Source organism: Podarcis vaucheri, assembly GCF_965113315.1.
Source record: "Podarcis vaucheri genome assembly, chromosome: Z".
In the NCBI taxonomy this organism is placed as follows: domain Eukaryota; kingdom Metazoa; phylum Chordata; class Lepidosauria; order Squamata; family Lacertidae; genus Podarcis; species Podarcis vaucheri.
In genome coordinates this window covers 49,605,870-49,628,501 of record NC_138758.1, presented here as the reverse complement: position 1 = coordinate 49,628,501, position 22,632 = coordinate 49,605,870, and the positions used below count along the sequence as shown (strand labels likewise).

Sequence of the window (22,632 nt, the reverse complement as noted above, 5' to 3'; positions counted from 1 at the left end):
ATAGGTATCGCTCTGGCGGGAAGGTAAACGGTGTTACCGTGCGCTGCTCCGGTTCACCAGAAGTGGCTTAGTCACGCTGGTCACATGACCCGGAAGCTGTACGCCAGCTCCCTCGGTCAGTAAAGCGAGATGAGTGTCGCAACCCCAGAGTCAGCCACGACTGGACCTAATGGTTAAGGGTACATTTACCTTTCCCTTTAGGAGGACTTTATCCAAATGGTGGTGTAGTAAATTTCGTCAAACCATGCCACTGGGATGTTTAAGGCAACTTTACTTGCTCAGAGCAGTGGCCACTGGGAACCCACAAAAGTGGAGCCCCCAGCCCCATAAATTACACAGGTTTATACAGAGACATTCCCTCCATATGGTGGGGAGGGCCAGGGGTGCTGTAGCCCTGGGCACATGATTTTGAGGGGGTGCGAGCCAGGCTACCCCACACATGGATCCCCGCCCTGCCTGACGCCAGGGGTCCCTGGGCCCTGAAGCCTGCTCTGGCCTTACTGCTGGGCCCTCCAGCCCCCTGTAGATATCAACAAAGGTAAGTTTGATCAAATGAAGTGTCGGTGATGTTACGTTCAAGGGTTAGATAGCAACGAAGATAAGATATCAACGTTTGATCAAACTTACCTTTGTTGATATCTACAGGAGCCTGGCTAAAGGAACTTTAAAGACCGAATCTTCCTTTTGGACACAATTTGAATGAGTTTTCTGTTTGTGGCTTCTGTAGTAGATCTTGTACATAGCTCTCTCAATTTTTGGATTATTAATAAAAGATTTAGAATGTAGAACGGTTTGTTAGCATCTCAAAGTGGGGCTAGGAGAGACTCCCTTTCTGAAACCCTTGAGAGCTATTGCCAGTGAGTGTAGACAACACTGCGCTAGATGGACCAATAATCTGACTCTGTATGAGGCAGCTTTCCATGTTCTACGGTAATCTATATACCCAAACAGGAAGCTAAGGGCTCATCCACACTTCTGCTCGTCCCACTGCTTTCCCCCAGGAAAACCCATTCTTTACCACTGAATTGGAACAAACATCAATCAGGTTTCCCCACAGATGAACGTTTGCTCCGATTCAGCTCCAAAGAGTGAGTTTCCCCAGGGAAAGTGGCGGAACAAGCGGAAAACTGCTTGGACATGTGCTTTCTAGGCCAGGGACCAGAGGAAGTGTGGATGAACCCTAACACAGAAAGTCTAACTTCAGATGTTCTTTGGAACGCTGTCTCAAGGGGATGGCCATGGCTCAATGGTAGAGCAGAAGGTCCCAAGTGTTCACTCCTCAGTGGCATCTCCAGGCTCCCTGTCTGAAATCTTGGAGAGCCATTGCTGTCAGTCAGTGTAGACAATACTGAGCTAAATAGACCAGAAGCCTGAGCTGATTCAAAGCAGATTCCTATGTTCCTGCTTATGCCTACGTCAATACGGCCACACACCACACCACCTGCCAGCCACTTGATGTCACCAGTGGCACCAGACGATTGACACCTGCGGAGTTCAGTGGCGGTCACTGTGTGACTGGAAGTGACAGAAGCCTCCTCTGAAGATGGATTTTCTGTGCCATTGGCTGATTGGCGCTGGGAATGCACTTCCAGAGAGGCTCCCTGTGACCAATGACCAACTGGCATGACCAGTACCACCTTCTCCTTTGAATGCCCATCCCCCACTGTGCCCCTAGACTGGGAATGATGGCTTTGTCTCTGGTTGAATCCGCAGGTGGTGGCATCTCCAGCTACGTTGCAGACCCCTCAGCTGCTGGACGGAGCTTGCAGGCGTGTCTTGACCAGGCCCAGGATGATGTTCCGAAGGAGAGGCATGCAGCCACCCCTCTGTACCTGGGAGCCACGGCCGGCATGCGACTGCTCAAGTGAGAACTCCGTAGCCTAGCCTGGCGCCTCGGGGCATTTTTTCATGCTTCTATCATTGCCAAGCCATCCTCATCACTGGTTGTCATGGCTGCGGCTCCCCAGGAACTGGCTTTCAGAGGTAGACTGCCTCTAAAGCTGGGGGCTCCAGGCAACCATCATGACTGGCTGCTCCTCCTCCCTTGAATTTGTCTAGTCTCTTTCTGAAGCCACCTAAGCCAGTGGTATCTTGTGGCAGTGAGTTCCATTGTTTGCTTGAACCTGCTGCCCATCAACTTAATTGGATGATCCTCAATTCTAGTATTACAAGGCGGGGGAGGAACTTCTCTCTCTCTTTCTCTCTCTCTCTCTCTCTCTCTCTCTCACACACACACACACACACCCCTTTCATGCATTTTAACTTTTGAATATCACATGCATGCTTGTGTGTTTGCATGTGTGTTTAAAATTTGCAATTGTAACCCACTTTATTATTTTGGAGCATGATTTATCTCTGCCACATAGGATTACACATTTATTTTATTTATTTTGTTTCATAAAATTTATACCCCGCTTGATTGTAAAACACACACACACACACACACACACACACACACACACTGCAAAACAGTTCACAAAAAAAGAAAAATCAATAAAATTGTCAATAAGAAAAACAATTTAAGACTTTCGGAAAGTTAAAATAACAATAGAGTAAAAGCAAATCAAAACTTTGCACCAACTCTCTAAACATCTGGGTAGGCGTAGCTGTGCTTTCAGAAAAGCACAGTGACAGTGAAAGTACCTGCCAGATATCAATAGACAGGGAATTTCAAAGTGTAGGTGCTGCCACACTAAAAGATCCAATTGCTACATTTGCACACGTAGCTCTGATCACAATTTCTCATGCCCACAGTTTCTTTGAAGAGTGTTGACCATCACCAGTGCCCAGTGAGTAAGCTGTGTGCATATGAGCAATCAGTGTGTGTGCATTGGGGTTCTAACAGACCCCCAAAACGGTTAACAATATGCTTATGATAATATTTTATTCTCTTGTTAATTAGGCTCATTTTATATTTGACTTCCTTTCACTTTGAATCTTTTAGATTATATTTTAGTTTCCTGTTGCTTTGAATGTTGCTCTGAATGTTTGACTTTCTTCAGCAGTGTTTTATTCTGGATTGTTTTATTTGATGCTTCAGTGTGGTAAACGGCACTGAGGTCCCCCCCCCCCAAAAAAAAAATTTATAACAGCAGAGAAATGAAATGAATGAACAACAACATCAACAAGACAACACTGGCCATCCAGTTCAGTTTGGCCTGCTTTGCACTATTTGCTGTTGAGTAGGGAGAGATGCAGGTGGCGCTGTGGGTTAAACCACAGAGCCTAGGACTTGCCGATCAGAAGGTTGGCAGTTCGAATCCCCGCGACGGGGTGAGCTCCCATTGCTCGCTCCCTGCTCCTGCCAACCTAGCAGTTTGAAAGCACGTCAAAGTGCAAGTAGATAAATAGGTACCACTCTGGCGGGAAGGTAAATGGCATTTCCGTGCGCTGCTCTGGTTCGCCAGAAGCGGCTTAGTCATGCTGGCCACATGACCCGGAAGTTGCACGCCGGCTCCCTTGGCCAGTAAAGTGAGATGAGCGCCAGAACCCCAGAGTCGTCCACAACTGGACCTAATGGTCAGGGGTCCCTTTACCTTTACCTAGGGGGGGTTGAAGGAAGGGCCTTAGTTCAGTGGTAGCATCTGCCCTGCAATCAGAAAGTTCTGGGTTCAATCCCTGTCATCTCCAGGTAGGGTTGTGGGACACCCCCTGCCTGAAACCCTGGACAGCTGCTGCCAGTTAGTGCAGACAGTACTGAGTGAGGTGGACCAATGGTTGGACTCAGTATAAGGCAGCTTCCTATGTTCCCATGTTTCTGCACCCGTGAATCTAGCTGGCTGCTTGGGTCACTGGTGTCCAACTTCCAGCCTGATCTAAACAAATGTTCTTGTTTTTTGGGCAGTCTCACTGACCCCGAGGCTTCGGACAGGGTCCTTGCAGCTGTGAGCTCCACTATGAAGCAGTACCCCTTTGACTTCCGTGGAGCGAAGATCCTGAGCGGAGAGGATGAGGGTGTGTTTGGCTGGGTCACAGCTAACTACCTCCTGGAGAACTTCATCAAGGTAGAAGAGTCTTTCTTTCTTTCTTTCTTTCTTTGACCCCTTTTTACTATATTAAACGTGAACTGAAGTCATTCCCTGCCAGGTGTGGAACAGTGAGACAGTGGAACAGTGTGAGACAGTTCAGTTTCTGCCCCAAAGGCTTTGCATACAATGGTTAAAGCCGTAGAGGTTCTGCTGGACTCCAACTCACATCAGCTCCTGCCTGCAGGCCCAGTGCTATGGGGTGAAGGGAGTTGGTCCACCAACATCTGCCAGGGCACAGGTTCCTCATAAGAGAAAAAAGCATGCCTTGTAGAAAGGATGAGCATTTGGGTGCTCTGGTAAACTAAGTCAAGAGCCACCAGGCCAGTTCCATTAAGATGACCATTCCTGTTCCTTTTAATGCAGTACGGATGGATTGGACAGTGGGTCCATCCCAAGAAGAAGACCGTGGGCGCCATGGACCTGGGAGGAGCTTCCACCCAAATCACCTTTGAGACACCACAGTTTATCGAGGCACCTGCCAACGAGGTGGTGCTGCGGCTGTACGGACAGACCTACAAGGTCTACACACACAGTTTCCTCTGCTATGGCAGGGACCAGATCCTGAAGAGGCTTTTGTCCAAGGTGCTGAAGGTAAGGGAGTAGGGTTGGAGGTGAGACATCTGGAGGCTGCCATCCTAGTTCAAAATTCCTGGACTTTCCTTCATTGGCTGTCTGCCAGGGATTCTTTAGTTGAGATTCCTGCATTGCAGGGGGTTGGACTGCGTGACTCTCGGAGACCCTTCCAACTCCACAATTCAATGATAGTACAAACTCCAGGGGACGCAGGTGGTACTGTAGTCTAAACCACAGAGCCTATGGCTTGCTGATCAGAAGGTCGGCGGTTCGAATCCCTGCAACGGGGTGAGCTCCCTTTGTTCAGTCCCAGCTCCTGCCCACCTAGCAGTTCAAAAGCACCTCAAAGTGCAAGTAGATAAATAGGTACCGCTCCAGCGGGAAGGGAAACGGCATTTCCGTGCGCTGCTCTGGTTCACCAGAAGCGGCTTAGTCATGCTGGCCACATGACCCGGAAGCTGTATGCGGACAAACACCGGCTCCCTCGGCCTATAGAGCGAGATGAGTGCCACAACCCCAGAGTCGTCCATGACTGGGCCTAATGGTCAGGGGTAAAGGTAAAGGTAAAGGTACCCCTGCCCGAACGGGCCAGTCTTGACAGACTCTGGGGTTTGTGCGCCCATCTCACATCTATTGGCCGGGGGCCAGCGCTGTCCGGAGACACTTCCGGGTCACGTGGCCAGCGTGACAACGCTGCTCTGGCGAGCCAGAGCCGCACACGGAACGCCGTTTACCTTCCCGCTGGTAAGCGGTACCTATTTATCTACTTGCCCCCGGGGGTGCTTTCGAACTGCTAGGTTGGCAGGCGCTGGGACCGAGCAGCGGGAGCGCACCCCGCCGCGGGGATTCGAACCGCCAACCTTTCGATCGGCAAGCCCTAGGCGCTGAGGCTTTAGCCCACAGCGCCACCCGGTCAGGGGTACCTTTACCTTTATTTTTTACAAACTCCAGAGAATCCCAAAGGGCCTGGTGTTTTGTTGGTTGACTCAGACTGGTTATTTTCACCCACAACAGGCCGAAAGGTATGTTCTCCAGGTGAGCAACCCCTGCTGGCCCACAGGATACTGGAAGAACTTCACAGCGGCGACCATCTATGACTCACCATGCACCGAAGCGGAGAAGCCGACTAGCTACTTCCCCACCGCTATAGTCAACATGAGCGGCTCTGGAAATGCAGCCAAGTGCCAGCAGCACGTGGAGAGCCTCTTCCAGTTTACTCCGTGCCCCTATTCCCACTGCTCCTTTGACCAAGTCTTCCAGCCAAGTGTCACAGGGAACTTTATCGTGAGTAGCTCGAGGCGGTGGAATGTCATGGGAGAAGGGAGGCCTACTTTGAGCCTTGGCTCAGATAGCAGGACCAGTATTCAGAATACACAAAGTACAGAAGGAAAAGGGTACCTCTGGGCATGTGTAGAGCACATTGCATTTGCCGCCAATTAATCAGGGTCTTGCAAAGGATTTAAGGGGAAGGGCTGCGGCATAGTCTTAGAGCGCTTGTTTTGCATGCAGCAGGTCTCAGGTTCAGTCCCTAGTGGGATCTCCAGGCAGGACTGGGAAAGACCTTGTCTGAAACCCTGGAGAACTGCTACCACTCAGTGTAGGCAAGATTAACTGGTCTGAATCGGTGTAAGGCATTTTCCTATTTTCCTTAGAGGAAGGGGGACAGTGACCTGCATAGTTCAGCCTTCAGCCCTCCACCCTGATCTGGCCAAAACTTCTATGACTACTCATATTTTTCCTAGTTTCTAATCTTCAAATTCTGTGAACCCGAACACTGTAGTTGTTAGATTAAACCATAGCTGCATGCTTTGCAGGGGGCCAACTTGAATAAAATATTTCAGAGGTGGGGGGAGTCCGCAGATAAACCCTGCTCCACATAATAAATAACAAAATGCAGTGCACACACACCATCTGAATGGCAACCCCCATCAACTTTGGGGGTGGTGGTGGCCCTCTCAAATATTTTATTGGGGGGCTGAAGGGACCTTGGCCCCTAGGAGTTGGCTCCTATGGTGCTTTGTTTTGTGTGTCTACTTTTATTGGTCTGTGACTGTATGAACAATTCATTCATTTGGATTTCTTAAATGAATACCTGCCTCTCTGTTTTCTAGTTTCAGGGATTTTGTAAACTACTGCCCCCTACTGGGGAATGTTTGAATAACACCCCATTTCCCCCTTAACAATTTGGTATATTGTTTGCTTGCACCATTGGTCCATGTGGTGTGCACCTTTCCACCTGCTTACAGGATTCTGACCTGTGGCCCATGGACCACTGGTAGGCCCCCGTAGACTTTTAATTCTTAAATTTGGAAGGTGGGAAGAATACATGGGCAGAGGGGGTTATTTAAGTACATTTATAAAACATGCAGCATTATAAAACAAAAAGCATCTCAGTAAGACACCTCCATGAATCTTTTCTGTAGCCGTGGTAACATTTTGCCAAATTAGTCCCTTCCTTCTGGAAATGTTTTCCAAACTCTCTTCTGCGTAAAATGCATTTAGCTAGAAAACTTAATGGATTCTAGCATTTCCCAAAACTTACCATGACAGTTATTGGCTGTCAGGCCTATTTATGTAATGAAAACAACATTTTGCCATCCATATATTGGCAGCGGCCAACGGGTTTAGATAATAACCTCTGCTCAATTTGGATGGTTTCAGCAACTTTGTGGCTGATTAAGCCAATAACTGGGTTGAAACAAATAAACAAAAAACACAGTACAGTCTATTGCTCATGACAGTGGTCTAGCGGGGGGGGAGAGAGCAGGGGGGCTGTGTCCCCAGGCGCAGAATCTGGGGGGGCGGAACCAGGTGCCCCCTTCATGAGCTTGGCGTGCAAGCACCTGGCTGCCAGGTGACTGGGGTTGCGTGAACACAGACAGGTGGCCGCTTCCATGCCAGGCAGGGATGGAGCAGAGGGTAAAGAGACCCTCCGTGTTGTGCCCCCGTCTAGTGGTGGCAATGGTGAGGGCTGGGTAATCAGGCTCCATCCCCGCCCTGGGGGGGGGGGTACACACTTGCTCCCGCCCCCCCAGACTATGTCAGACAGTACAACAACCCTGGCTCATGAGTCCTAACCTCAGCGTACAACCACAAGATATTAAGTAAAACCAGGGCATTAGAAGAGCGTGCAGCCCATCTAGTGCAGCATGGTGTCCTCAAAGTGGCTGAGCAAAATAATCATAATATAATAATAATTTATTATTTATACCCCGCCCATCTGGCCGGGCTTCCCCAGCCACTCTGGGCGGCTTCCAACAAAACACTAAAATACCATAATGCACCAAACATTAAAAGCTTCCCTAAACTGAGCTGCCTTCAGATGTCTTCTAAAAGTCTGGTGGTGGTTGTTCTCTTTGACATCTGGTGGGAGGGCATTCCACAGGGCGGGTGCCACCACTGAGAAGGCCCTCTGCCTGGTTCCCTGTAACTTAAAAGTCTATTACGAGAAGCCCACTAGCGGGACCTGCGTGCAAGAGCCGTCTCCCCTTCTGTGCTTTCCAGCAACGTGTCATGGACTGGCTGGATGCAGAGAAGTGGTGAGAGGCAGGGGAAGAAGGCTCAAAGCCAGGGGATTGGTGTCAGGAGGACCCTGAGTGGTCAGAGGGAGAAGAGGGAGCAGACTGGGAGGAGGAGGTGTCAGAAGCAGAAGGGGGGACTGGGTTTGGTGAGAGGGAAGAGGCGGTGGCAGAGCACAGATCAGACTCCAAGGCAGTAGCTGATGCCAGGGAGTCTCCCACTCCTGCTTCCCCTCTGGTCTCCTAGAACACACAGAGAAATGCAATGTGCAGAGACACGGCCTGAGACTGTGTGGGAAATTTCCTGGAGAGGAGGAGTCCTAGTGGGCCCCTGGGAAAGGGGGGGGGGACCTTCAGTCCTTGCAACTGCTTCATCAGGGCAAGACCTCCTAGAAAGCGTTGCTGAGACCACTGGGCTGGAGCTGTGGTTTGTCTCCCTGAATGAAGAATTAACTTCGCTGGTCTCATAGCATTTATGGTACTGTTGCTGACCTACACCTGACTCCGGCCCTGACACAACTGGTATTCAGAAGCATTTCTGCCTCTGACTGTGGAGTCAGAGCATAGTCATCATGGATAGGGGCCACTGATAGCCCTTCTCCTACATGGATTTGTCCTCCTGTAAGGCCATCCAAGTTGCAAACCAACCGTGCCTCTGCTGGAGGGAGCTCCATGGTTTAGCTTGGTGCTATGTAAATAGGTCCTTTTTTAAAAAACAAAAAAAGAAATAATAAAATGAAATTGATCATTATAATGACCAGGAAGTGCGATCAGTGGTATGCCACACCCTCCTCACCTTCATCTTCTCCTTCCTCCTCCTCCTCCTCAACAGGCCTTCTCTGCCTTCTTCTACACTGTGGACTTCATCCAGTCGCAAATGAAGAGACATGTGGCCACCCCAAGCGACCTGGAGCAGGCTGCTAACGAAATATGCAGCGCAACTTGGTCCGAGGTGGGTTTCCTCGTAAGGGGGGCTTTTCCAATGCAAACTGAAGCATGCACCGGACATTTAGGTCCTGGCGGTTTAAGAAGAAATCTGATATTTCAAAAGGTTTCAGTTTCAGCTGTAGGGTAGCATGGTGTATAGTGCAGATACATCCAACCTTCTTAGACCCAGGACCCAGTTTTACCAAAACATGCATTTGGGGGACCCATATCTTAGTCTTTTATCTTATATTTCTGCTGTGATCCTCCTTGGATCAGGCTGTGACCCACTGGTAGGTCCCAGCCCACCAGTTGAACACCAGTGGATAGTGTTGGGGCAGGATCCTGAGCTGCGAAGCTCACATTGAGTGACTCACTCTCTCACTCACTTAGCCTAACCTACTTCCCAGAGCTTTTGAGACAAAATGGTTTGTGGGTATGGGAGGGAGAGGAGGAAGAGGAAGAGGAAGAGGGAGAGGGAGAGGGAGAGAGAACCTTGTGTGCCACCTTGTGTTTCTTGGGGGAAAGGCAGAGTGTAAGTGGAGCAAGGACCATACCTGTTGTGATTCCTTCATCACAGGGGTTTAAATTGGTGGCCCTTTGTCTCCATTCCACCTCTTCAATTCTGTGATTCTATGGTTGCTTTCCTTCAGGACCAGGAAAGAGGCAAAAACAGAGACAAAAGAAAGATACAGCCATGCAAAATTATGAAAAGGGCAGAGGGCTCTGCAATGCCCCTTTCTGGATGGCTGGAGATGTCCTGGAAGCTGGGAGTGACATAATTCTGTGGGTGACATAACTGGGATTAGAAGACAGCTCTTAACGCAGCAATGAGGGGTCTTTTTCAGCCAGATGGCTGCATTTCCTCACAGGAAACCCCCAGGCCAGTGAGTCTGGGATAGGAGAATGTGTTGAGCAGGAGGAGTACCCTGTGAAAGCCAGGAACAGCCTCCCCTCAGGCAGGACAGGACCCAAGAAGGTTGGGAGGGGGCAGTCAGAGTTGTGCTTTGCATTTGAGAAGAATATCAAGCCTTTTCTCTTCCCTCCTCTCTTCCTGCCACGCTTCTGTAAATCTAGCTTCTTGAGAAAGCACCAGGCCTAGAGAAGAGGCTTCCTGATTACTGTTCAGCGACCACCTTCATCTACCTCATTCTCACACGGGGCTACAAATTTGACAACAGCACCTTCCCCAACATCGCCTTCCAGAAAAAGGTAAGAACCTAAGCATTCCTACCTCTGATGATGCAGAGCAGACCCATCCAAATTGGTGGCCATCACTTCCTCCTGTGGGAGAGAGTTCCATAGTTTAACTAGGCACTGCGTGAAAAAGGACTTCCTTATATCAGTGCTGGATCTTCCAACTTTCAGGTTCATTGGATGTCCACGGGTTCTGGAGTTATGTGAGAGGAATAAAAGCTTTTCTCCATCCACTTCTATCATGTCCCCTCTTACTAGGCTTTCCTCTAAACTAAGGAGTCCTGGGCCACCATGCCATTAAAACCCTATGATCCCACTTTAAACAGTGCTGGCTTCCCCAAAAGAACCTCGGGAACTGTAGTTTGTTAAGGGTGCTGAGAGCTGTTAGGAGGCCCCTATTCCCCACCTCAGAGCTACAAGTCCCAGAGTGGAACTTGAAGGTGGTGGAACACCGGGAATTGCAGCTCTCTGAGGGGAATGGAAGGGTCTCCTAAAAACTTCCAGCACCCTCAATGAACTACAGCTCCCAAATAATTCTTTGAGAGAAACCAGCACTGTTTAAAGGAGTATCGTGCCTCTTTGAATATATGGTGTGAATGTGGCCCAAGTCTATAATACATACACAAAGCACATAATTTGAATTTAGATGTAGACCTAGGTAGAGAATGATCTATATTTAAATTAAACATGTTCATTCTGTTTCCTCCTAAGTTTATCTTTTGCTGCTTGCTATCTGTCTCAGATTCCAACCAACATGTTTCAATAACCAATATGAGCCTCCCCACCCCCCAAAAAAATCCCCAGTTGTGCTTTTGGTAACGTGTATTCTGCCTGCAAAAAAGCAGTTATGTTCTTAGCAACATGAATTCTTCTGGAACATGCAGAGCTCTGTTGTTTGATGCTGATGGAGGGAGTTTTGAGAGGGGACCTGCTGATCGCTGTGGGGCTCAAGTGAGGGAGCGCTTTGTAGTGGAAGTAGCCACAGGAGAAGCGTTGCCAGTTGTGTGAGTCTTTTTACAACAGTTTCTTTGTTCCTACATGCAGGCTGGCGACACATCCATCGGCTGGGCCCTGGGATACATGCTGAACCTTACCAACATGATTCCGGCCGAGGAGACCGGCTTCTGGAAGGGCACAGCGTACGGCCCCTGGGTTGGCGCGGTCCTCCTCTTCGTTGCCATCATCCTGGTCACTGTGGCAAGCATCTTCTGTCTGCTGAGATCCACCAGGGGACGGGGAATGATGTAAGGGGTTTATGTGAAGGTTTATGGTGGGGTTTATGTGAAGATGGCGGGTCTTCCTGGGCCACATCCAGTGTCCAGCCTGACCACACGGCTTGTTGGCTTGGATCCCCTGTGGAGATCAGAACCCATTCCTCACATGCCCCACACCCCAAACCACAACTACAGCCTAGAGGAAGAGGAGATGGAGACTGATGCTGGACAAAAGAACTGTTCATCTGAGGCTTGTGACGAAGCCCTTGTTTTCATCCAAGACTGCTGCAGTCTGAACCATCGACTTCCCTCATTTCCTTCCATTGTTGAAGAGCCAGTGAAAATCACAAGGAGTGGTTGTGGTTGTTCTTGTTTTCTTTTCATAAGGACTCCAGCTGAAAGCAAGGTTTTTCTGGACTTCCACCCACTCCTCTGCTCTGCGCTTGCATATCTGTTACTTATTGAAGCTCAGGGACTTATTGAATCTGCCACGAATGCTTTGTTCTTGGTGAGGCTCCAGCCCTGGGAAGAAATGTTGGGTGGGGGGTTTGGGGGGAAAGCTCAACTTTTTTGCATTACAGATAGACCAGTGTGGCTGAAATCTGGCACTGTGGATAAGCACCAGGCGTGGCACAAATTGCACCAGTGATGTGGGCACCTGTGGTTCTGCTTTCTTTGAGCTCCCCCAGGGCCACCTTACCATTGAGCAAAGCAGGGCAGCAGGTGCGGGGGACTGAGAGGCAGCAGAGACACCTGCGTGCAGCTCAGCGGTAGAGCCTTCTTTACATCCAGAAGGTTCAGTCCTTGGTTACACCTCCATATAGGACTGGGAATGTCCCCTGCTGTCAGTCAGTGTGGACAAGGCTGAGCTAAGTGGATCAGTGACCTGACTCAATAGAAGGTCGCTTTCTAAGTTATTGGCCGCTGAGCCAACTTGCTGCCCATGGGAGGTTTGGAGAATGCTGCCATGGTTGAAGTAAGATGGGACAGCCACTCTAGTCAACGATCCAGGAGTTGGCTCGCTTGCCTTTTACCTCAGGCAGCAAAATGTCTGCCCCCACCTGACTTCTTAAAGCTTCTTATGGTGGTCTGCTAACATTGCATTCAAGAGTCTCATCCAAAATTAAACACCAAAGACAAATTTTGAATTTGAAGCCTACCCATAGTAGAGACTTACCAAACTGGTTTAGTCCTCAGTCCTGAACAGTACTCACTTACCTGGGCATAAGCTCCACTGAACTTAGTGGGACTTGCTTCTGCGTAAATGAGGGTAGCAGGAATGCACCACTGATTTTTTAAAACAACTATTATTATTGTTATTGTTATTTGCTTGCTTTCCTGGAAACTCTGAACTGTGCAGATGGAGGTGAAAGTGGGTTGAAGGTCTCTGAAGGAGGAGCTGCAATTCCAGGATAAGGAGATCACTATTTTTCTCATGAAAAATTGCTCCGCCAAAATTCCAGGTGGGGGAGCTGGGAAATTGCATTTAAATATACTGTACTAACTTGATTTGAAGTAATTTGATGAGGGGTGGAGAGAGAAAACATCTCCCCACCCCTTCACAACTTTTGGCTGTTTTTACATTAAATATGCCCCCACATGTGGCTCATTTATTCCAGGATCCTGGTCTCACCTTGGATAACTGGACCTTGGTGCAAAACAGGCAAGCTTGCATTGGTTTCTTCCCCACCCCAATACTCCTTAGCATATTCTGCACTCTTAAAACAAAATGCAGCTGTATGTGTGTGTGATATATTCCATCTGTTTTCCTTTTAAAGAAAAACACTGCACGTCTTAAAAAAAAACACACAAATAAAAACATCTCATGCAGTGGCGTAGCGTGGGTTGTCAGCACCCGGGGCAAGGCAAGTAATTTGCGCCCCCTAACCCGTGGATTTGCGCCCCCTAACCTCAACCCCCAGATGTTGCGCCCAGTGCAGCCGGCCCCCCCTGCACCCCCCACGCTACGCCACTGGCGAGCACCTCCTAAGCATGTGCAGAGCGCCTCCCTCTGCCCCCGCCACGTGGAGCTCAGCCTGCGCGTGGGCAGGCCCTTTGCATCACACGCGCTTGGCAATCCCCGGCACCTCTCCTCTCCTCTCTCTCTCCCTGGAGAAATGAAGCAGTGACCCGACAAGGAGTAGCAAAGGATGGGCGTGTTTTGTCCCTGATCCGGATGAGATCAAGGCGCCGGCAACGGGAAGGAGGCGGGGGAGAAGCAGGAGCAGGCCAGCCGGGGCTGCTCCAGACCCCCCCATCTCTCCCATCACTGCTGGATGGGTCATGGAGGCACTGAGCCCGGGAGGCGGGTAGCCAGCCAGGGCGCACCTACCCAACCTCGCCGCGCCCAGGCGCGCTGCTCTCTCCAGCTTCCTCCCGGTCGGGCCAGCGGCTCCACCTCTTCCTTTGCCTCTTTGAGCCACTTAATTCCCAGCAAGCGATTAGCAGGCTCGGATCAGATCCTGCGGCAGGCAGCGCCTCCACCTCCACCTCCTCCTCCTCCTGGCTTTGCTGCTGCTGCTGCGCGGCTCTTTTCCCTCCACCGCCGGTGCGCTGCGCCTTGGAGAGGTTCCCGCTTCCTTGAGGGGGGCTGGCCAAATGGAGACGACGATCCCCCACCCCAAACAATCCTCGATTGCTTGTCCCTTCCCTCTGGACTCGCGCCCCCCAGATGTTGCGCCCGGTGCGGCCGGCACCCCTGGCACCCCCCACGCTACGCCACTGATCTCATGGATACCAACATTTGGCGTGCTCAGCTGAGGAGTTAGTTATTGATCATTGTGAGCCCCTGGTTTGCCTCCAAGCAGCGACTTCAGCATCAGGAGAGTGGCAAAATATTTTCTACCATTAGAACCCAATGCTTTTAGGGCTGGTTTCCAGACAGATTCACTGGTGTTGTGGAAGAAGGGAGCCTGTCGATTTCAGTTGCTCCCCATTTCTCATTCCCTTCATTATGTTGGATTTGCTCCATTTTTGCATGTTTGTGATTTGTTTATTAAAAAACACATTAAAAATTCATATGCATTTGTGTTTCGTTTCTCCTGACAGAGATTTTTTAACACAATCTTGCCTAATAAAATGCACTGCTGAATCTTACTACTCCAGACATTTCCCTGATGATGATGATGATGATGATGATGATGATGATAATGATTTATTATTTATACCTCGCCCCTCTGGCTGGGTTTCCCCAGCCACTCTGGGCAGCTTCCAACAGAATATTAAAATACAATAGAGTGGTACCTCGAGTTACAGATGCTTCAGGTTACAGACACTTCAGGTCACAGACTCCGCTAACCCAGAAATAACTCGGGTTAAGAACTTTACCTCAGGATGAGAACAGAAATCGTGCAGCAGCGGCAACAGCAGCAGTGGGAGGCCCCATTAGCTAAAGTGGTACCTCAAGTTAAGAACAGTTTCTGGTTAAGAACAGATCTCCAGAACAAACTAAGTTCTTAACCCAAGGTACCACTGTAGTCTATTAAACATTAAAAGCTTCCCTAAACAGGACTGCCTTCAGATGTCTTCTAAAAGTCTGGAAGTTGTTTTTCTCTTTGACATCTGGAGGGAGGGTGTTCCACAGGGCGGGTGCCACTACTGAGAAGGCCCTCTGCCTGGTTCCCTGTAACTTGGCTTCTTGCAGCGAAGGAACCGCCAGAAGGCCCTCAGCACTGGACCTCAGTGTCCTGGCAGAATGATGGGGGTGGAAACGCTGCTTCAGGGATACTGGACCGAGGCCATTTAGGGCTTTAAAGGTCAGCACCAACACTTTGAATTGTGCTCGGAAACATACTGGTAGCCAGTGTAGTTCTTTCAAGACCGGTGTTATATGGTCTTGGCGGCCGCTCCCAGTCACCAGTCTAGCTGCCACATTCTGGATTAGTTGTAGTTTCTGGGTCACCTTCAAAGGTAGCCCCACATAGAGTGCATTGCAGTGGTCCAAGCGAGAGATAACTAGAGCATGCACCACTCTGGCGAGACAGTCTGCAGGCAGGGAGGGCCTCAGCCTGTGTACCAGATGGAGCTGATAAACAGCTGCCCTGGACACAGAATTGATCTGCGCCTCCATGAACAGCTGTGAGTCCAGAATGACTCCCAGGCTGCACACGTGGTCCTTCAGGGGTGCAGTTACCCCATTCAGGACCAGGGAGTCCTCCACACCTGCCCGCCTCCTGTCCCCACAAAACAGTACTTCTGTCTTGTCAAGATTCAACCTCAATCTGTTAGCCGCCATCCATCCTCCAACCGCCTCCAGACACTCACACAGGACCTTCACCACCTTCACTGGTTCTGATTTGAAAGAGAGGTAGAGCTGGGTATCATCCGCATACTGATGAACACCCAGCCCAAACCCCCTGATGATCTCTCCCAGCGGCTTCATATAGATGTTGAAAAGCATGGTGGAGAGGACAGAACCCTAAGGCACCCCACAAGTGAGAGCCCAGGGGTCTGAACACTCATCCTCCAACACCACTTTCTGAACACAGCCCAGGAGGAAGGAGCAGAACCACTGTATAACAGTGCCCCCAGCTCCTAGCCCCTCTAGACGGTCCAGAAGGATGTTATGGTTGATGGTGTCAAAAGCCGCTGAGAGATCCAGCAGAACTAGGAAACAGCTCGTACCTTTGTCCCTAGCCTTGGTTGGTTTCACTCATCCAAGCAGCCTGTCCACATCCTTGGAGGTAACAGATTGGAATTGACCCCACGCAACTTGACTAGACAGGACTCTAGCCCTCTCCTGAGTGGTTGCTGAACAACTCCCAGCCCTGCTCCCATGGTGGAGTCTACCTCTTCCCAAATCTGAGCGACTTTACGTGCAAAAAAATTTGCAAAATCATTGCAGGAGATCATGTGGCCCATACTGGGCCCCGATGTATGTGGGTGAACATATCAGACGACACAGCGATTCTTCAAACAGCTCTTCTTTATTCAGAGGCCAGAACAGAACTGAACTGAAGGGCTCAGTCAGCCTGCTTATATAGAGCTCCAGTACTGTAACAACTTTCTAAAACTATCCAATCACTGAACATAACTTTTGATCCTTCATTTGCATGACTATCTGCAGTATCCCCCAACTGGCCCAGGGTGAGAACTTCAGTATATAACACAGGTGGTTCCGCTAAATTGCGAACCACCTGAAAGAGTCTCCTGCTGCTGTTTTCTGCAGATGCAACAGAGGCGGTGAAGAAAGTCCTCTTCACTGCCGCTATCGCCACTTGGTAGGCTCAACGTTGAGCTCTAACCTGTGTCCGGTCAGCTTCAGAATGGGTCATCCGCCACCGGCACTCTAGCCATCTCAGTGAGTGTTTCATTGCCCTCAGATCCATGGAAAACCACGGGGCTGTCCGGGCTCCATGCAATCGGAGAGGGCGCTTCGGAGCCAAACAGTCAATAGCCTTGGTTAACTCCACATTCCAGCGGGCCGCCAGCGAATCAGCTGAAAGGCCATCAACATGGGATAAAGCATCCCCTACTACTCTCTGGAAACCATTTGGATCCAGTAAGTGGCGGGGGCGGACCATCCGAATTGGTCCCACCTCCCTGCAAAGGGGAAGGGTCGCGGAGAAGTCAAGTTGCACCAGGAAGTGATCTGACCATGGCACTTCTTTAGTTCCGTTTTTACTTAGTGTCAAATCACCAACATCCATAGAGGTGAACACCAGGTCCAAGGCATGTCCGCGGCTATGGGTTGGGCCAGACTTATTCAGGGACAGCCCCATGGAAGCCATGCTTTCAATGAAGTCCCAAGCGGCCCCTTGTAAGGTCGTGTTGGCATGAATAGTCCTCAAACTATGACTAAACCTGCCTCCTCGGTAATGACATGGTCTGGTCTTAACTTAACTCCTCCTCCTACCTGTGATCACTGAGATCGGTTGTCCCAGAGCATCCCCCCCGTAGAACCTGCCTCAGCCATTTTGTTGGCTGGGACCCACTTCCAGGCAGCCCTGACCCCTTCCCTTAAGAACAAAATAAAACCTAAAACAACAACACACACACACACACACACAATAAAACAATACAAACCAAAAACAGTAAAAATTACAAGAATACCAAAATTAAACACATTCCCAAACCTGACTAAACATCCATTCCACCCCCCCACACCAAAACCAAAAATTTTAAAGGGGAAAAAAGAAATTTAAAAAACATTTTTAAAAGAACTCTGCGCTGTTCTGAGTCCTCCTGGGCAGCAGCAGCGGCAACCGTCCTTATGATGCCTATCAGGCCCTGCCCTGGGCCAGGTGGTGAGTGGCAGGAATGGAGCCATCAGGCACTCAAGCAGGGGAGTCCTCCTGGGCAGCAACAGCAGCAGCGGCAACCGTCCCTGATAATATTTGGTTGGCAAAATGGATCACAAAGTTTAGAAAATATCCCATGGATTTTGAAAGAGAGCTGTGTTTCAGTTCGTGCCCATGAATCGGTTCAGGAATTAGTTCAACTGTGAACTGAAACGTATTTCCCCATCCTCTCCTAAGCAGATACCTTTTGCAATTTGCAAATGCGTAGTGGGGCATGCCCTGATTTGGGGTTTGCTCCAAGAATGCGCTTCTAAAATCCTCAGAATGCTGTTGATGGAATGGCTGAAGGGTGAAATGCAAAGTCCAAGTTGGCGCTCTTCAGGCCCCTGACCAGGGATTTGGGTCAGGGTCTTATTCTGTAAGCTGGTGGTGCTATAAGTTGAACGTGGAACCTTTGCCTGCAAAGCAGGTTCTCAACCACAGACCCTTTCCAACAAATCAGGTTACAATTTCACAGTGGGGAACCTTTTCTGAGATACCAAGGGCCACAATTCCTCCACAGTCAACCTCCTGTGACACCACATGCCAATGGTGGGCAGGGCCAAAGACAAAAGTGGGAGGAGCAATGGATGTGACTTTTGCCCCTGGGTGGTATTCTACATTCTAAGAGGTTTTGACACATGTATGGATCTCTCCAGTGTGTTGTAGTGGTTAAGAGCGGTGGACTTGTAATCTGGGGAACCGGGTTCGCTTCCCTGCTCCTCCACATGCAGCTGCTGGGTGACCTTGGGCCAGTCACACTTCTCTGAAGTCTCTCAGCCCCACTCACCTCACAGAGTGTTTGTTGTGGGGGAGGAAGGGAAAGGAGAATGTGAGCCGCTTTGAGACTCCTTTGGGTAGTGATAAAGCGGGATATCAAATCCAAACTCTTCTTCTTCTTCTTCTTCTTCTTCTTCTTCTTCTTCTCAAAGGCACATTCCTGCCAGGCAGATAGACTTTGAATAAATAAAATTAAACAAAACAAAAAAGTGGGGGAGGGATGTCTCAGGATGACCTTAGCCTCTGGGCAGTGCGGCAATTGCTTTCAGACAAATTTGAAACTGACATTTAAGATGTGGTGAAGGATTTGTCCAGTTGGGCTCCTTCAGGTCCTCTAGATCTGAAGCTGGTGTGGAGGTTTTTGGCCATAAGATGGCATTGTTATGTTACGCTGTAGGAAATGAACTGTGATTTAAGAACGGGTGGGCTCTACAGTCTAGCGGTTTTTGAGTTGCTGCTCATATGCAGCAGGTATTCCTGTTTTAGGAGTGGGGTGCATTGTGGGTAACCATGATGGTGACGCAATGTCCCAGCTTGCCTTTGATAGCAGAATGGTACCACTTTTATAAATAAAAAAACAATGCATTCCTTTTCTTATTATTGAATTTGTTTTTATCTTGCCCTTCCAATGAACACAGGACAGTGAGGCTGGCTCTCTCTCACTCCTCCATTTCACCATCACAACAACTCTGTGAGGTGGGTTCCTTAGGGTAACAGTGGCTGGTCCAAGGTCACCCAGTAAGCTCTGGAGCTGCGTGGGCTTTGGATCTAGATGGCCACAGGCCTAGTCAATGAGACTAGCCAGAGTATGGTTACCAGACGTCCCTGTTTCCTGGGGACAGTCCTCGGATTTACAAATCTGTCCCTGGACAAAATCTCTCCCTGGAACGTCCCCAGATTTCATTTAATGTCCCCAGATTTAAGGTATTTTTTGCTCTATAAGACTCACTTTTTCCCTCCTAAAAAGTAAGGGGAAATGTGTGTGCGTCCTATAGAGCGAATGCAGGATGCGCAGCTATCCCAGACGCCAGAACAGCAAGAGGGATTCAGAATATTTTTTTTCTGTTTTCCTCCTCCAAAAAAATACCGCATTTTTCGCCCTATAGGACGCACTTTTTCCCCTCCAAAAATGAAGGGGAAATGTGTGTGTGTCCTATGGGGCGGATGCAGGCTTTTGCTGAAGCCTGGAGAGTGAGAGGGGTCGGTGCGCACCGGGCTTCGCGCAGCTCCCATGGTGCGCACCGGGCTTCGCGCAGCTCCCATGGCTTCCGGAGAGTTGCCTGAATGCTGACCCCTGGGCACACTGAGCTCAGCGCGCCCAGGCTTCAGCATCCAGGCAACTCTCCGCAAGCCGTGGGAGCCTGGCGCCGGGCTCCCACAGCTTACGGAGAGTTGCCTGCTCTGGGGGCTGGGGTTGGGGGAAGCTCAGGCTTCCCCAGCCCCAGCCCCATGCCTGGGGGAAAAATATTTTCCCCCCTTTATTTCCCCCCCAAAAAACTAGGTGTGCCTTATGGGACGGTGCGTCCTATAGGGCGAAAAATACGGTAGGTGCGTCTTGTGGTCTGATGCGTCTTATAGAGCGAAAAATACAGTATATTTTAAGTGTTGTAGATTTAACAGTAGGGAATGGTTCAATGGCACAAGACACATCATATGGAGACTTCCAGCGAGGCAAAATGGCGGGCGCCACAGCAGCGAGCAGCTCCTGCGCTACCAGGCTGGCTCTGGGCTGCTGAGACTGCTGCTGCCATTGCCAAGGGGAAACCGGGGACGCCCAGTGCGTCAACTAGGGAAACCACTGAACACTCCTCATGAGCCAAATCGAGCTGGGAGTGAGAGCGTCTGGCCACCCAGCAGACTGCCCAGCGGTGCTCCAGGGCCAGGAAACCCCTGGGGCTGATGCAGGGAGAAGGAGGAGAGGAGAAGGAGAAGGAAGAGAGAGAAAGAGGAAGGAGAAAAAAGAGGGGAGCCCCAACCTTGCCACTGCCGCTGAGGAGGAGAGGTAGGAGAGCACCAGGAGGGCAAGGACACGGGGCCGAGCCCAGGCAGGACCCAAGCCTACTTCACGGCGGCTAGCACTCCAAGAGATCAGGCTGGGGCCCAGAGGAAGGCCGTGCGACAGAGGAGACCCAGAAGAGAAGATATTACTTCCTTTAAAAAAAAACAACACACAACTTTTTAAAATAACTTTTTTTTCCTCTTTTTTTTAAAAAAGTGTCCCCAGATTCTTTGAAAAAAAATCTGGAAACCTTAAGCCAGAGCACAGGAGCCAACTTTTAGGGGCAGAGGGGTTTCCATGCCCACCCCAATAAAAGCCCCTCCCAAAGGTAATGGGCACTGCCATTCAAATGGTGTGTGTGCACTGCATCACATGACTGATTATGCAGGGTGGGTCTTACCTCCCCCCCCCCAATATTTTATTCAAGTTGGCACACACACAACCACAATTTTAAACAGTATTATTTTAAATTGTAGTACAGGTTCCTAGCACTTTTAGGCCCCCATCCTATATAGACACACACCTAGAAGGAATTAAATCCACTGAACAAACCTATTTCTCAGTGGACATGAATAGAATTGCATTATTAGGTACTCTGAAATATACTAATTTTTAAACATCTGAATCGTTAATAACAATGATTAATAATAATTATTATGGGATGTGCATCAATATTAATCAACCAATAATCATTAATAACAACAGAATAATAATTAGAGTATTTCATTTTTATTGCTAATGACTAATAACACTGGTCAACAACAAATTTGTTGTCTGCGTTTTTTCAGCTGATTTAGGACAAATCTGATGCGCTGAATCCAAAAATCACATTGGTTTTGCTCAATCAGGTCAAGTTTTTGAGCTATAGCCACATGTCATTTTTTTACGTTTTTGTTCATATGTACGCTTGTGTGGAGCATTTTAGAAGAAGTTGGTAGGGGTAAAATGCCATGTCGAATAATTGTTTTGATTGGAAATGGTTATTTTAATGACAAGAAGTATTCAGGTCCGATAGTTCTGGGTGATTATGTCGAAAAGGGATCAGTTTGAAGTCATAAAACATCGAAATCTTCCATAAATTGGTGCGGCAAAGCATAAAGTTGGGGGATCAAAACCCCTGGCTCACTCGAGTACACTTAAGGAGAACTATGAAGGGGTGAAGTATGTGCTGGAGAAAATTGGTTATGATCAGCGTAAGTGGTTTATTTGTGTTGACCTGAAGATGGTGAACTTTTTGTTGGGACAACAGTCCGGCTTCACCAAGTACCCATGTTTTCTGTGCATGTGGGATAGTAGGGACCGTGCTCAGCATTATACGAAGAAGGACTGGCCTGTGCGGGAGGAATTGGTGCCTTGCAGAAAAAAGGAACGTCATCAACGACCCTCAGGTGGACAGAGACAGAATACTCTTCCCACTGCTGCACATCAAGCGCGGCTTAATCAAGCAGTTCACCAAGGCTCTGGACAAGGATGGTGACTGCTTCACTTACTTGTGCCAGGCTTTTCCAGGATTGACCATGGAGAAGTTGAAAGCTGGCATCTTTGATGGACCTCAGATCCGTCAGCTCATCAGAGATCCAGAGTTCGGAAACTCAATGAACGAAGTGGAACTGGAAGCGTGGAAGGCATTTGTTCTGGTAGTGAAGAACTTTCTTGGCAACAATAAGGCCAGAAACTATGCAGAACTTGTCAACAACATGCTGACTGCTTTCAGAAACCTGGGCTGCAACATGAGCGTCAAGATGCACTACCTATTTTCACATATGGACCGGTTTCCTGAGAACCTGGGTTCAATGAGTGACGAGCAGGGGGAGAGATTCCATCAGGACATGAAAGAGATGGAGACCAGGTATCAGGGTCGCTGGGACGCAGTCATGATGGCTGACTACTGTTGGACTCTGAAGAGAGACCTCCCTGCTGCTGAGCATTCCAGGAGTTCCAAGAAACGGAAGTTCAAGCCCTGAAGTTTGAAAAACGGTGAAGCAACATGCAATTTACGTGTACTTACCTTTATCAATGCCCACCATTCAGTTTACAGTAATTGATGTTTCTATCAGGTAATCAATATATATTGTTGGAAAAACATTTTTTCTCTTAAAAACATATTTAGGATGATATGTG

General features: G+C 49.2%; 1 protein-coding gene across 1 annotated transcript in view; it reads left to right on the top strand.

Moving 5' to 3' along the window:
• ENTPD2 (ectonucleoside triphosphate diphosphohydrolase 2) overlaps nucleotides 1-13,263 on the top strand; it is a 38,925-nt gene extending 25,662 nt beyond the window's left edge. Inside the window, exons 3-9 of the mRNA XM_082208947.1 lie at nucleotides 1,714-1,864; nucleotides 3,845-4,004; nucleotides 4,392-4,619; nucleotides 5,616-5,885; nucleotides 8,952-9,071; nucleotides 10,121-10,255; nucleotides 11,285-13,263. Coding sequence (XP_082065073.1) covers nucleotides 1,714-1,864; nucleotides 3,845-4,004; nucleotides 4,392-4,619; nucleotides 5,616-5,885; nucleotides 8,952-9,071; nucleotides 10,121-10,255; nucleotides 11,285-11,488 — 1,268 coding nt within the window. The 3' untranslated portion in view covers nucleotides 11,489-13,263. The remainder of the gene's footprint in view (nucleotides 1-1,713; nucleotides 1,865-3,844; nucleotides 4,005-4,391; nucleotides 4,620-5,615; nucleotides 5,886-8,951; nucleotides 9,072-10,120; nucleotides 10,256-11,284) is intronic.
• The last annotated feature ends 9,369 nt before the right edge of the window (nucleotides 13,264-22,632 follow it).